This window comes from Xenopus laevis, chromosome 6L (assembly GCF_017654675.1).
Source record: "Xenopus laevis strain J_2021 chromosome 6L, Xenopus_laevis_v10.1, whole genome shotgun sequence".
Taxonomy (NCBI): Eukaryota; Metazoa; Chordata; class Amphibia; order Anura; family Pipidae; genus Xenopus; species Xenopus laevis.
The window spans coordinates 161389138-161403984 of NC_054381.1; the positions used below are offsets into that span (position 1 = coordinate 161389138).

General features: G+C 44.0%; 1 protein-coding gene across 2 annotated transcripts in view; it reads right to left on the bottom strand.

The window, feature by feature from the left end:
• Nucleotides 1-14847, bottom strand: part of zc3h3.L (zinc finger CCCH-type containing 3 L homeolog) — an 81989-nt gene that overhangs the window by 16028 nt on the left and 51114 nt on the right. For both annotated transcript variants that reach the window (XR_001936229.2, XM_018268317.2), the window contains exons 7-8: nt 4425-4600; nt 3577-3749 (exon numbers count right to left, since the gene is read on the bottom strand). Coding sequence is in view for 1 of the 2 variants with exons in the window: in XM_018268317.2 (XP_018123806.1) it covers nt 3577-3749; nt 4425-4600 (349 nt within the window). In the remaining variant the exon portion in view is untranslated. The remainder of the gene's footprint in view (nt 1-3576; nt 3750-4424; nt 4601-14847) is intronic.

A 14847-nucleotide genomic window follows, 5' to 3' on the forward strand; every position in this document is an offset into this window, starting at 1 on the left:
TATATGGTCACAGAACAACCCCTCACTGACTTCTAATATCCTTATCATTTACAGTAGGGGGTACATTATCCCTTATAATACATGAGTGATACTCAGAGTTCCCTGTATCTCAGCCTGCAGCCTTGTGCCTTTATATGGTCACAGAACAACCCCTCAGTGACTTGTAATATCCTTATCATTTACAGTAGGGGGTACATTATCCCTTATAATACATGAGTGATACTCAGAGTTCCCTGTATAACTCAGCCTGCAGCCTTGTGCCTTTATATGGTCACAGAACAACCCCTCAGTGACTTCTAATATCCTTATCATTTACAGTAGGGGGTACATTATCCCTTATAATACATGAGTGATACTCAGAGTTCCCTGTATAACTCAGCCTGCAGCCTTGTGTCTTTATATGGTCACAGAACAACCCCTCACTGACTTCTAATATCCTTATCATTTACAGTAGGGGGTACATTATCCCTTATAATACATGAGTGATACTCAGAGTTCCCTGTATAACTCAGCCTGCAGCCTTGTGCCTTTATATGGTCACAGAACAACCCTTCAGTGACTTCTAATATCCTTATCATTTACAGTAGGGGGTACATTATCCCTTATAATACATGAGTGATACTCAGAGTTCCCTGTATAACTCAGCCTGCAGCCTTGTGTCTTTATATGGTCACAGAACAACCCCTCAGTGACTTCTAATATCCTTATCATTTACAGTAGGGGGTACATTATCCCTTATAATACATGAGTGATACTCAGAGTTCCCTGTATAACTCAGCCTGCAGCCTTGTGCCTTTATATGGTCACAGAACAACCCCTCAGTGACTTCTAATATCCTTATCATTTACAGTAGGGGGTACATTATCCCTTATAATACATGAGTGATACTCAGAGTTCCCTGTATAACTCAGCCTGCAGCCTTGTGCCTTTATATGGTCACAGAACAACCCCTCAGTGACTTCTAATATCCTTATCATTTACAGTAGGGGGTACATTATCCCTTATAATACATGAGTGATACTCAGAGTTCCCTGTATAACTCAGCCTGCAGCCTTGTGTCTTTATATGGTCACAGAACAACCCCTCACTGACTTCTAATATCCTTATCATTTACAGTAGGGGGTACATTATCCCTTATAATACATGAGTGATACTCAGAGTTCCCTGTATAACTCAGCCTGCAGCCTTGTGCCTTTATATGGTCACAGAACAACCCTTCAGTGACTTCTAATATCCTTATCATTTACAGTAGGGGGTACATTATCCCTTATAATACATGAGTGATACTCAGAGTTCCCTGTATAACTCAGCCTGCAGCCTTGTGTCTTTATATGGTCACAGAACAACCCCTCAGTGACTTCTAATATCCTTATCATTTACAGTAGGGGGTACATTATCCCTTATAATACATGAGTGATACTCAGAGTTCCCTGTATAACTCAGCCTGCAGCCTTGTGCCTTTATATGGTCACAGAACAACCCCTCAGTGACTTCTAATATCCTTATCATTTACAGTAGGGGGTACATTATCCCTTATAATACATGAGTGATACTCAGAGTTCCCTGTATAACTCAGCCTGCAGCCTTGTGCCTTTATATGGTCACAGAACAACCCCTCAGTGACTTCTAATATCCTTATCATTTACAGTAGGGGGTACATTATCCCTTATAATACATGAGTGATACTCAGAGTTCCCTGTATAACTCAGCCTGCAGCCTTGTGCCTTTATATGGTCATAGAACCCCTCAGTGACTTCTAATATCCTTATCATTTACAGTAGGGGGTACATTATCCCTTATAATACATGAGTGATACTCAGAGTTCCCTGTATAACTCAGCCTGCAGCCTTGTGTCTTTATATGGTCACAGAACAACCCCTCAGTGACTTCTAATATCCTTATCATTTACAGTAGGGGGTACATTATCCCTTATAATACATGAGTGATACTCAGAGTTCCCTGTATAACTCAGCCTGCAGCCTTGTGTCTTTATATGGTCACAGAACAACCCCTCAGTGACTTCTAATATCCTTATCATTTACAGTAGGGGGTACATTATCCCTTATAATACATGAGTGATACTCAGAGTTCCCTGTATAACTCAGCCTGCAGCCTTGTGCCTTTATATGGTCACAGAACAACCCCTCAGTGACTTGTAATATCCTTATCATTTACAGTAGGGGGTACATTATCCCTTATAATACATGAGTGATACTCAGAGTTCCCTGTATAACTCAGCCTGCAGCCTTGTGTCTTTATATGGTCACAGAACAACCCCTCAGTGACTTCTAATATCCTTATCATTTACAGTAGGGGGTACATTATCCCTTATAATACATGAGTGATACTCAGAGTTCCCTGTATAACTCAGCCTGCAGCCTTGTGCCTTTATATGGTCACAGAACAACCCCTCAGTGACTTCTAATATCCTTATCATTTACAGTAGGGGGTACATTATCCCTTATAATACATGAGTGATACTCAGAGTTCCCTGTATAACTCAGCCTGCAGCCTTGTGCCTTTATATGGTCATAGAACCCCTCAGTGACTTCTAATATCCTTATCATTTACAGTAGGGGGTACATTATCCCTTATAATACATGAGTGATACTCAGAGTTCCCTGTATAACTCAGCCTGCAGCCTTGTGCCTTTATATGGTCACAGAACAACCCCTCACTGACTTCTAATATCCTTATCATTAACCGTAGGGGGTACATTATCCCTTATAATACATGAGTGATACTCAGAGTTCCCTGTATAACTCAGCCTGCAGCCTTGTGCCTTTATATGGTCACAGAACAACCCCTCAGTGACTTCTAATATCCTTATCATTTACAGTAGGGGGTACATTATCCCTTATTATACATGAGTGATACTCAGAGTTCCCTGTATAACTCAGCCTGCAGCCTTGTGCCTTTATATGGTCACAGAACAACCCCTCAGTGACTTCTAATATCCTTATCATTTACAGTAGGGGTACATTATCCCTTATAATACATGAGTGATACTCAGAGTTCCCTGTATAACTCATTTACAGTAGGGGTACATTATCCCTTATAATACATGAGTGATACTCAGAGTTCCCTGTATAACTCAGCCTGCAGCCTTGTGCCTTTATATGGTCACAGAACAACCCCTCAGTGACTTCTAATATCCTTATCATTTACAGTAGGGGGTACATTATCCCTTATAATACATGAGTGATACTCAGAGTTCCCTGTATAACTCAGCCTGCAGCCTTGTGCCTTTATATGGTCACAGAACAACCCCTCAGTGACTTCTAATATCCTTATCATTTACAGTAGGGGGTACATTATCCCTTATAATACATGAGTGATACTCAGGGGGTAAATTAACCCTTATACTATAAGATACGTTCTCTATTAAAAACACAAGCATGTTTGTGTTGCTGTAGCAACCTAGAGATACAGCAGCTCCATCACATTTACATTATTAAAAAAATTATTATTTTGGGAGGCTTTAGTTCCTTCTTTTGGGAAAAGCTAAATATAAATGGTAAATTAGAATGGGATGGGGGCAATACTGTTAGAAGCCATATGTTCCAAGCCACTTACCGGAGTCCTCTGCTGCTCTCCCATTGGCCGGTCCCTGTGAGGTGTTGCTGGTGGGAATAAGGGAGCAGTCCAGAGAGATGAAGGAGGGAAGGGTGTGTATTGTGCTTCTGCCTGACAATTCACCATCACTTGGGATGTCACAGGAACCAACACCTGATATATCAGCGCTTGCTCTGCAGGTAATGGGATAATTAATCATTAATTGACAGAAGTGATGATTTTTATGGTGTATTTTTTATTTCTAAATGACACTGTTTACACTGCAAATAATTCACTGTACAATATAAAATGTCATTCCTGAAGCAGCAAGTGTATTTAGTTGTAATATTGGTGTGTAGGTGCATCTCAGCTCATTTTGCCTGGTCATGTGATTTCAGAAAGAGCCAGCACTTTAGGATGGAACTGCTCTCTGGCAGCCTGTTGTTTCTCCTACTCAATGTAACTGAATGTGTCTCAGTGGGACCTGGATTTTACTATTGAGTGCTGTTCGTAGATCTACCAGACAGCTGTTATCTTGTGTTAGGGAGCTGCTATCTGGTTAACTTCCCATTGTTCTGTTGTTAGGCTGCTGGGGGGAAGGGGCGGGGTGAGTGAGTGACTGAAGTTTATCAGAGTGCAAGTCACATGACTGGGGGCAGCTGGGAAACTGACAATATGTCTAGCCCCATGTCAGATTTCAAAATTAAATATAAAAAAATCAGTTTACTCTTTTGAGGAACGGATTTCAGTGCAGAATTCTGCTGGAGCAACACTATTAAGTGATGTGTTTTGAAAAAAACCCTTCCCTTGACAGTATCCCTTTACGGAAACAGAAATAAACATATTGGATTGCTGGACCCCTCTCTTACCCCAAACTCTCCTCCTCAGATTGTCTTTGCCTTGAGCCTGGCCCAGCTTGCTCCGACTGGGCCACATTCTCCGAGTGTTTCTTCCTCTGGCGATGCTGCAGTTTGCACTTGGAGCCGTTTGGGCACTTGCCATTTTTGGAATAATCTGGGCACAGCAGGGTGTGTTTCTTCTTGCACTGTGGGTGAGAAATAAAACGTACGTGAACAGTACTGTAGTAGGTCATAACGTGAATGGAAACGGCCCAAACAATGGCTTCTAGGCTGCCTGTAATATGTGTCACTATTAGGGAAGCCCCAAATCCACTTCCACATTTTGGATTTGGCCGAAACCATCGAATCCTTTGCTAAAGATTTGGTTGAATACCGAACCAAATCGCTAAATTAGGAGTGGGAAGGGAAAAACATTTTTTACTTCCTCGTTTTGCGACAAAAAGTCACGTGGTTTCCCTCCCTGTCCCTGATTTGCATATGCAAATTAGGATTCGGTTTTGACGGGGAGAATGATCCAAATCCTGGTCGAATCCCAGATTTGGTGCATCCCTTGTCACTATGAAAGGCTCGCCCCCCAGATTATTTTATTTTCCCACAGTACATTATTAGATTGTTCTTCACACCACCATGTGCAGGAGATGACCCAGGTAACTGGGGGCCTTGCAGTGAATGTCAGGGGAGCAGCCTAAATCTGGTGGGTATCAATGCTTCTCCTCTTACTCACCTCTCTTTACGTGCGTGCCTTGGCCCTCCTTCCAGCGAGGGTGTAACATGAGAGCAAACAGCTGGCCCCAATGAACTCCAATGGAGTGTGTCAGGTTCCTAATGGTTTGTACAGTCACACGCTTGCCCCTCTGTGCCCCCCGCAGGCCCATGACATCACTCTGAAGGAAGTTGTCACATAGTGAGGATATTACAAGAGTGTGCCAGGCCTGAGCAGCAGAACATATTTAATCCATGGCGATAGTCCTTATTTAGGGAATCACCTACGACTGCTCCACACCATTTGTTTTTATTGCCTTGGATATTTACCTCTGCCCCAAGCAACATTTGTGTGCTCATTGCTATTTCTGCTCTCATGACCTATTATATCCCCTAATATCCATTTCACATACTCACTGACTCGCTTCATTCACTGCTGTGCACATGTACTCAAGACTCTCTCAGGAAAAAAGTCATGTAGGGGTTAACAAGTATATTTTACTAAGAGGCCGCATGAGGCCACAAATTGAGCCGTAACGTGGAGTTATTAACAGAGTTGCACCAAGTAACATGGAGCCACAGGTTGAGTGGCATTTAGTGACATGGAGTAACAGGCTGAGTGGCATTTAGTGACATGGAGTAACAGGTTGAGTGGCATTTAGTGACATGGAGTAACAGGCTGAGTGGCATTTAGTGACATGGAGTAACAGGCTGAGTGGCATTTAGTGACATGGAGCAACAGGCTGAGTGGCATTTAGTGACATGGAGCAACAGGCTGAGTGGCATTTAGTGACATGGAGTAACAGGCTGAGTGGCATTTAGTGACATGGAGCAACAGGCTGAGTGGCATTTAGTGACATGGAGCAACAGGCTGAGTGGCATTTAGTGACCTGGAGCAACAGGCTGAGTGGCATTTAGTGACCTGGAGTAACAGGCTGAGTGGCATTTAGTGACATGGAGTAACAGGCTGAGTGGCATTTAGTGACATGGAGTAACAGGCTGAGTGGCATTTAGTGACATGGAGTACCAGGCTGAGTGGCATTTAGTGACATGGAGTACCAGGCTGAGTGGCATTTAGTGACATGGAGTACCAGGCTGAGTGGCATTTAGTGACATGGAGTACCAGGATGAGTGGCATTTAGTGACATGGAGTAACAGGCTGAGTGGCATTTAGTGACATGGAGTAACAGGCTGAGTGGCATTTAGTGACATGGAGTAACAGGCTGAGTGGCATTTAGTGACATGGAGTAACAGGCTGAGTGGCATTTAGTGACATGGAGTAACAGGCTGAGTGGCATTTAGTGACATGGAGTACCAGGCTGAGTGGCATTTAGTGACATGGAGTACCAGGCTGAGTGGCATTTAGTGACATGGAGTAACAGGCTGAGTGGCATTTAGTGATAAGGAGCCACAGGGTGAGCAGCATTTAGTGACATGGAGTAACAGGCTGAGTGGCATTTAGTGATAAGGAGCCACAGGGTGAGCAGCATTTAGTGACATGGAGCCACTGGTTGGGCAGCACTGGTCTGTACATAGTGAATAAAGAACCCCATATTTTAAAATATAAGGATATTATAAGTTAACAAGCAGTTCCATGACCATATGGAACACCAAGGTAACTTCTAATATCTTCAAATTTTGCAACAGGAGGTACTTTATTTATTATAATACACAGACAGAAATGACATCGCTGAGCTCCGAATACAACCAGTGACATATAAAGATATAATTTACAGGATATTCATGGCTCTTGCTTATTATAAGTCTATATTAATTAGCAACTCTATAATAATTAGCAATGAACAGTTAAAGGGAAAGATCCTGCAATGTAATCTCATCCTGTATAAGATCTCGCTGGCCACACACTTACTACGTGATATTTGCGTCCCAGAGAAGTGTAACCAGTGATGTGAAACAGGGCAATTCCCAGACTTGTGTCCAGCAATCAGTAGGTTTCAACTTTGATTAATAACATTTTAATTAGAGTGAGATATCTTTCAGCTTAGTCAACGGGTACACATGCCAAAATGTAAAGAGGAGCTGGCAGATTCCCCTTATTAATATCCGCAGCGACTCCTCATATCTCAGCCAACAGCAAGTCCACAGAGAGCAAGAAATAGGCAATAACAGCCAGTCTCAAACAGAATTGCGGGTGCCACTCACACCAGCCTAACAAACCTGCTACCTTCAATGTACACTTGACAGAACATCCCTTTAACAACAGCACCCTCACGTCTTCTGCTGGGCCCGACCAATGAGGAGTCATCCTGCAGCTAGGCATGATGGGCACAGGCGCAACTGCAGTGGCCCATCTTAACTGTATAGGGGCCCAGCAATCCCAGTATCAGCAGCGGAGCCCAGCAATCCCAATATCAGCACAGGAGCCCAGCAATCCCAATATCAGCACAGGAGCCCAGCAATCCCAATATCAGCACAGGAGCCCAGCAATCCCAATATCAAGCACAGGAGCCCAGCAATCCCAATATCAAGCACAGGAGCCCAGCAATCCCAATATCAGCACAGGAGCCCAGCAATCCCAATATCAGCAGCGGAGCCCAGCAATCCTAATATCAGCACAGGAGCCCAGCAATCCTAATATCAGCACAGGAGCCCAGCAATCCCAATATCAGCAGCGGAGCCCAGCAATCCTAATATCAGCACAGGAGCCCAGCAATCCCAGTATCAGCACAGGAGCCCAGCAATCCCAATATCAGCAGCGGAGCCCAGCAATCCCAATATCAGCAGCGGAGCCCAGCAATCCCAATATCAGCACAGGAGCCCAGCAATCCCAATATCAGCACAGGAGCCCAGCAATCCCAATATCAGCACAGGAGCCCAGCAATCCCAATATCAGCACAGGAGCCCAGCAATCCCAATATCAGCACAGGAACACAGCAATCACAATATCAGCACAGGAGCCCAGCAATCCCAATATCAGCACAGGAGCCCAGCAATCCCAATATCAGCACAGGAGCCCAGCAATCCCAATATCAGCACAGGAACACAGCAATCACAATATCAGCACAGGAGCCCAGCAATCCCAATATCAGCACAGGAGCCCAGCAATCCCAATATCAGCAGCGGAGCCCAGCAATCCCAATAGCAGCACAGGAGCCCAGCAATCCCAATATCAGCACAGGAGCCCAGCAATCCCAATATCAGCACAGGAGCCCAGCAATCCCAATATCAGCACAGGAGCCCAGCAATCCCAATATCAGCACAGGAGCCCAGCAATCACAATATCAGCACAGGAGCCCAGCAATCCCAATATCAGCACAGGAGCCCAGCAATCCCAATATCAGCACAGGAGCCCAGCAATCCCAATATCAGCACAGGAGCCCAGCAATCCCAATATCCGATCGAAATCTGTCTGAAAGTCCGGCAGATATCAATTGGGCATGTTAAAAAATCCCGTTGGATCGCGGCCGCATCTGTACGTTTATGCGGTCCTGCGTTTGACCGCCCATGTCAAATGCATTATGATCCAATCGCTGGGCCCTAGGGCCCACAATTGGATCAGCCCGATATCTACCACCTCAATGTGGGCATATCGGGGAGAGATCCGCTCGTTTGGCGATGGCCACCTTAAATGGGGGTTGTAAATCTGCACCAACTGGTTGCAAATTCCTGTGTTAAACTTGAAAGTGTGACCTTTAGTTCAGGCCTTTCTCCTTAGGACACACTCACTGCTTGTGGTGGCATCCCATTACTTGGAAGGTAAAGTAAAGAGTATCCCCTGCTCTTCCGCAGCCTCCTGAGACCTCCCATGGTGCCCATATTACTACAAGAAAGGGCACCAGGGTTCATCTGTCTTTCTCAACTGAAGTGGGGTTAAAGAAACAGACAAAAATATCCAGTTCCTGTTGGTAGAGTGATGGATGTGATGATGCCTTGGGAGACACTCCGTGGCCTTAGCCTTGCCCTGTCCACTCACTTTAAAATGAAGATGAAGTCACATGTGATCACAGTGGCCAGTAACAGGGAGCAGGGCAGGCAACCAAAATCCATAACAATACCTTACACCACTGCCCCTAGATAAAGCTTTAAGATCTTAATGCACTTTGACCACCAGCAGATTGGGCCAGATCAAAAGAAGGCATACGGTGACTAGTCGGGAGAGGACCATAACTAGATGCCGATTCTCATCTTGATTTTTGGCTAGGCTGTTGGAAAGGTCCCATAAACGGCCCAATATGCTGCTGACTCTGAAGAGATCCAGTCTGCAGTTTCTATTGGGCCGTGTATGGCCAGGTTTAGGCATCCAATGCACATGCAATTATGAAAGTAAACCTCTGATTGGTTATTCTGAGTTGCTGGTTTCGTGCAATTAGTATAATGAAAGCAAACAACTGACCGGTCTCTCTGGGCTAATGAACAAGTACAGCTGGATGACTGGTGTCCTGGTTGCTATGGGTTACAAGACTAAGGCAAACCGCTTTTTATGCTAATTTTGCAGACATGAGAGGAGCAGGTGGGGTTAGATTTCGTTCCCTAACAGGTAGGTGAGTTATACTGAAGTATAAACAAGGACAAATAACTCTTTACAACTAGGTGTGTATTAACAGTGCCCAGTGCTCTGCAACATTTGGGGGCAGATATATCAAGGGTTGAAATGTAAATTCGAAATTTAAATTTTCAAGTTTTTTCATGGTCAAAACTATCATATAATTCGACTAGTGAGTTATTCAAATTCGATTCGAGTTTTTTTAAAAAAAATTAATTACATTTTCGAGATTTATTATACTTTAAGAACTCAACTATTCGCCACCTAAAACCTGCCAATTGCTGTTTAAGTCAATGGGAGAGGTCCAGGGATCAATTTTTAGTTTGCAGCATTCCTGACATTCGAGTTTTTTTTTCCGGAGAAAAAAAACCTCTAATCCAGTTTTCAAAATTGAAATCGAATTCAATACGATTTAAAGGAAAACGATACCCCCAAAATGAATACTTAAGCAACAGATAGTTTATATCATATTAAGTGGCATATTAAAGAATCTTACCAAACTGGAAAATAAGTAAGTAAATATTGCCCTTTTACATCTCTTGCCTTGAGCCACCATTTCGTGATGGTCTGTGTGCTGCCTCAGAGATCACCCGACCAGAAATACTGCAGCTCTAACTGTAACAGGAAGAGATCACCTGACCAGAAATACTGCAGCTCTAACTGTAACAGGAAGAGATCACCTGACCAGAAATACTGCAGCTCTAACTGTAACAGGAAGAGATCACCTGACCAGAAATACTGCAGCTCTAACTGTAACAGGAAGAGATCAACTGACCAGAAATACTGCAGCTCTAACTGTAACAGGAAGAGATCACCTGACCAGAAATACTGCAGCTTTAACTGTAACAGGAAGAGATCACTTGACTAGAAATACTGCAGCTCTAACTGTAACAGGAAGAGATCACCTGACCAGAAATACTGCAGCTCTAACTGTGACAGGAAGAGATCACCTGGCCAGAAATACTGCAGCTCTAACTGTAACAGGAAGAGATCACCTGACCAGAAATACTGCAGCTCTAACTGTAACAGGAAGAGATCACCTGACCAGAAATACTGCAGCTCTAACTGTAACAGGAAGAGATCACCTGACCAGAAATACTGCAGCTCTAACTGTAACAGGAAGAGATCACCTGACCAGAAATACTGCAGCTCTAACTGTAACAGTAGAAGTGCGGAAGCAAAAGACACAACTCTGTCTGTTAATTGGCTCATGTGACCTAAAAAGTATAGTTTGTTTGATTTGTTTGTGTGCACTGTGAATCCTACGATCCAAGGGGACGGCCCTTTTTTTTTTTTTTAAAATGGCAATTTTCTATTTACGATTACCCAATGGCACATACTAATAAAAAAGTATATTATTATGAAAATGGTTTATTTACATGAAGCAGAGTTTTACATATGAGCTGTTTCATGCAATATCTTTTTATAGAGACCTACATTGTTTGGGGGGTATAGATTTCCTTTAAGTTTTCGGGTCGACTCCATTCATCCGAGTTTTAAAAATTCGATTTTCTTTTAATAAATTCTGATCCATTGAATTTCGTATTTATGGGAGTTTAGGGGAGCTTCTAAAAACTGACATGAATTCGAAAATTGACCTTTGATAAATGTGCCTGTTAGTATTTTGTATAATTCAGTTTAACCCCAAGCGTTGGGGGCAGAAGCGTTGGCACTGAGAATCCGTAACCTTGCAGCTGGGCTGCGTCTATGTATAAACACTGGAGGTGCGGAAGCAGCCTACTCTCCACATCACTCGGCCAAAACCACACAAAAAGATTTCATGAAAATGACAGATCTTTCTAAGACTAATCAACGTGGGTCAGAGCAGGGCCACAGGCTGACAGTTGTGCAGGAAAGGGCCATTACTCATATTTCATTCTTGATCTAGCTAATGTACCATGCCACCTCCCAAGCAAATGGATTATTATTAACCTGTCTCTAACAGAGGGGAAAAGCCCCCGAGGCACTCAAGAGGTTAATAGGAGTCACTGGGTGCTGTTACATGTTATGGGAGGATGTGTTTGTGTTGATATCAGAGCGGTGTACGGCAGCCCCGGCCTGGCAGAATAGGGTTACTGACTCAACCTGTTCCTACTGCCCTGCACATGTCAGTTAAGGTGAAAGCAGGAGGGGTCCAAGCTTACTAGTTGGGGGGCTGTGTAAGTGAGGAGGGTGTCATTCCCAAGGGTCACCCGATGCCTCCCACCTGTCAGGGGCGACTAATTATACCCACGGTGGGAGCCCGGCCAATGGGCAGGTTGAACTGTAAGAAAAGGAGAAGGGTTTGGCCAAGAGACAAGTGCAAGATGGAATCTTCCCAAGGGCCCCTGAGAGGGGAGAATGGAGGAAACCATTAACCCTCGCTGCACACAAAACGGCCATGTGCAAATATAAAGTGAATGAAGGACCCCCCTCTTGTAAAATATAAGGATATTACAAGTCACCGAGGAGTTTCATGACCATATAAAAAAAGAGGCCTAAGGCCGATTGTTATTATACAGGTCAACAAGGGGGAACTTTATTTATTATAATACATGTTTCAGTGAGTCATGTGACAGAGATGACATCACTAAGCTCCGATTATAACAGATGACATCACTAAGCCCCATTTATAAGGATATAATTAATTTACAGCATATTTGTGGTTCTTGTGTATTATATATATATATACATGTATATATATATACAGTGAAACCTCGATTTTAAGTACCCTGATTTTGAGTTCCCCTGCATTTTACATTTTTTATTTGTGTGTAATTTATAATGCATTTCAATGGGTGCATTTTCCTGATTTTAAGTTGTGTTTTCCTGGATTTACATCACAATTTTGTCCTGATGTTTATAGAGAACGTGAATGTTATTATTTGTGAAATAAAGAGGTTTAAAATAGTAACCAGATGTATACTTTGCCTTGGTTCTGCCTGTAAATGGCAGATTCAGGGTACGAACACTTGGAGCACCACATTGGGGCCCTATACAAACACATACACACACCAGAGCAACCCAAGCAAAGTTAATCTAGAGACAGGCACTGATATAGCGCTGATATCCAACTTAACGCCCTGCAGCGAGTGTTGCACAAAACCCAGCAGCTGCCTTTCAGGGAATGCTGGGAGTTGCAGTACAAATACAGCTAGGGAGAAGCAGGTTGGCTATTCTAATCCGAACAAAGGCACCAGAAGACAATCGGAATCCAATCTTGTCATGTAATTGTTTCGGGAATTGCTCATGTGGTTGCTAGGGTCAGGTAGCTTAGCAGCCAAATATATTTGTTTGAATTAAAGGCTTGATTCCAACTTCACTTCCCATTTAAATAATTTTCTCATAGTTGTCCATTGCAGTGAATCCATAGCACAGATCTGATGGTGGCGCTGTTGAATTGCAGCCCTATAGGAAAAATGGCTGCAGGCTGAAAGAGGTGAGAAGTGGTACTACAACTAATAAACATTCTATCTGCAGTAACTCTCCTACAAATGGTAGCCATGCTGTATAAATACTCAGTTCAGAGGAAAAAATATCAACGTTGGGCGCAGAGAAGCCAATGGCTCATTTGGGGCCCCATACACAGACTGATGGCTACTAGCCAATGATTTGATAGAGGCAGATATTTAGTAGCCCCTGTCTGGGCCCCTCCTGCGGATGCCAGTGGTATAAGGAACACAATTAACATGACATTCTGCCGGGGCACAACATGGATTGTGAGCAGCTGCCAGGCAGCGAGTCAGAGGCCTCCCATCAGTCATTACAGGCAGCTGAATATTTGGGCTAAGGTTACCAATCTCCTATTAGGAGTGCACTCACGGGGGGGACGGTGTCACCGCACAGAAAATAACCATTATCTCACAAACCATTTGTATTTCATACAGATTGAGCTCTCACTGAGGATTCTGGGAAAGATAAGCCTCTACATGGACTGATCTATTAAATGGGCAAGCCACAAGTCCCAGCATGCTCAGCCAGGCAGAAGCAAATAGAGACACAGAGGCATCAGTGTCACTAATAGGTTTTAGAATCCTGCTGTAATGAATGGAAGGTCACCCACTTATTCACATTTAACTTATGGGGATGGAGCAGACTTTATCAGAGCATGGCGGACTCACATTTACTGGAATAGGATTGATGTTTAGTATGTAGTTCTCTCTGATGGAGCAACTAGAGGATTCTGGGAACTAGCAGCCGTGCTATAGGCAAACGCTAAAGCATTCTGGGTACTGGAATCAATGCAAACACTAATGCATTCTGGGTACTGGAAGCCAACCTATAGGAAAACACTAATGCATTCTGGGTACTGGAAGCCAACCTATAGGAAAACACTAATGCATTCTGGGTACTGGAAGCCAACCTATAGGAATGCACTAGTGATGTGTGGGTCGGGATTTCCCCAAACCGCACCCGATCCTGACCCACCCTACTTTGGCCTGCGCTCGCCCGCATCAGACTTCCAGGTTGCTTTTATAGACCTGCGCTGACCCGCCCAGCCGATGACGTCACAAAAGGGGCAGGGCGAGCAGGCGCATCGACTATAAAAGACGAATCCTGAAGTCGGAAGCCGGCATTTGACAGTGGCTGGTGGGGAGAGCAGCAGAAGAGCTCAACCTGCACCCACCCGCATAGAAGAGTGCGGGGTCGGCCCAAACACACCCGACCCGTGGGTATTGGGCCGGCCCGCACATCACTAGGATGCACCGAATCCAGAATTCGGCCATTTTTCAGCAGGATTTGGATTCGGCCGAATCCTTCTACCCAGCCAAACTGAATCCTAATTTGCAATTTGCATATGCAAATTAGGGGCGGGGGAGGGAATTTGTGTGACTTTTAGCCACAAAACAAGGAAGTAAAGAATGTTTTCCCCTTATGCAAATCAGGATTCGGATTTGGTTCGGTATTCGGAATGTTTTGTGAAGGATTCGGGGGTTCGGACAAATCCAAAATAGTGGATTCGGTGCATCCCTAATAGGGAAAACACTAATGCATGCTGGGTCCTGCCTGGAAGCCAAACTATAGGAAACACTAATGCATTCTGGGTCCTGGAAGCCAACCTATAGGAAACACTAATGCATTCTGGGTCCTGGAAGCCAATCTATAGGAAACACTAATGCATTCTGGGTCCTGGAAGCCAATCTATAGGAAACACTAATGCATTCTGGGTCCTGGAAGCCAACCTATAGGAAACACAAGGATTCTAGGTCCTGGAAGCCAACCTATAGGAAACACTAATGCATTCTG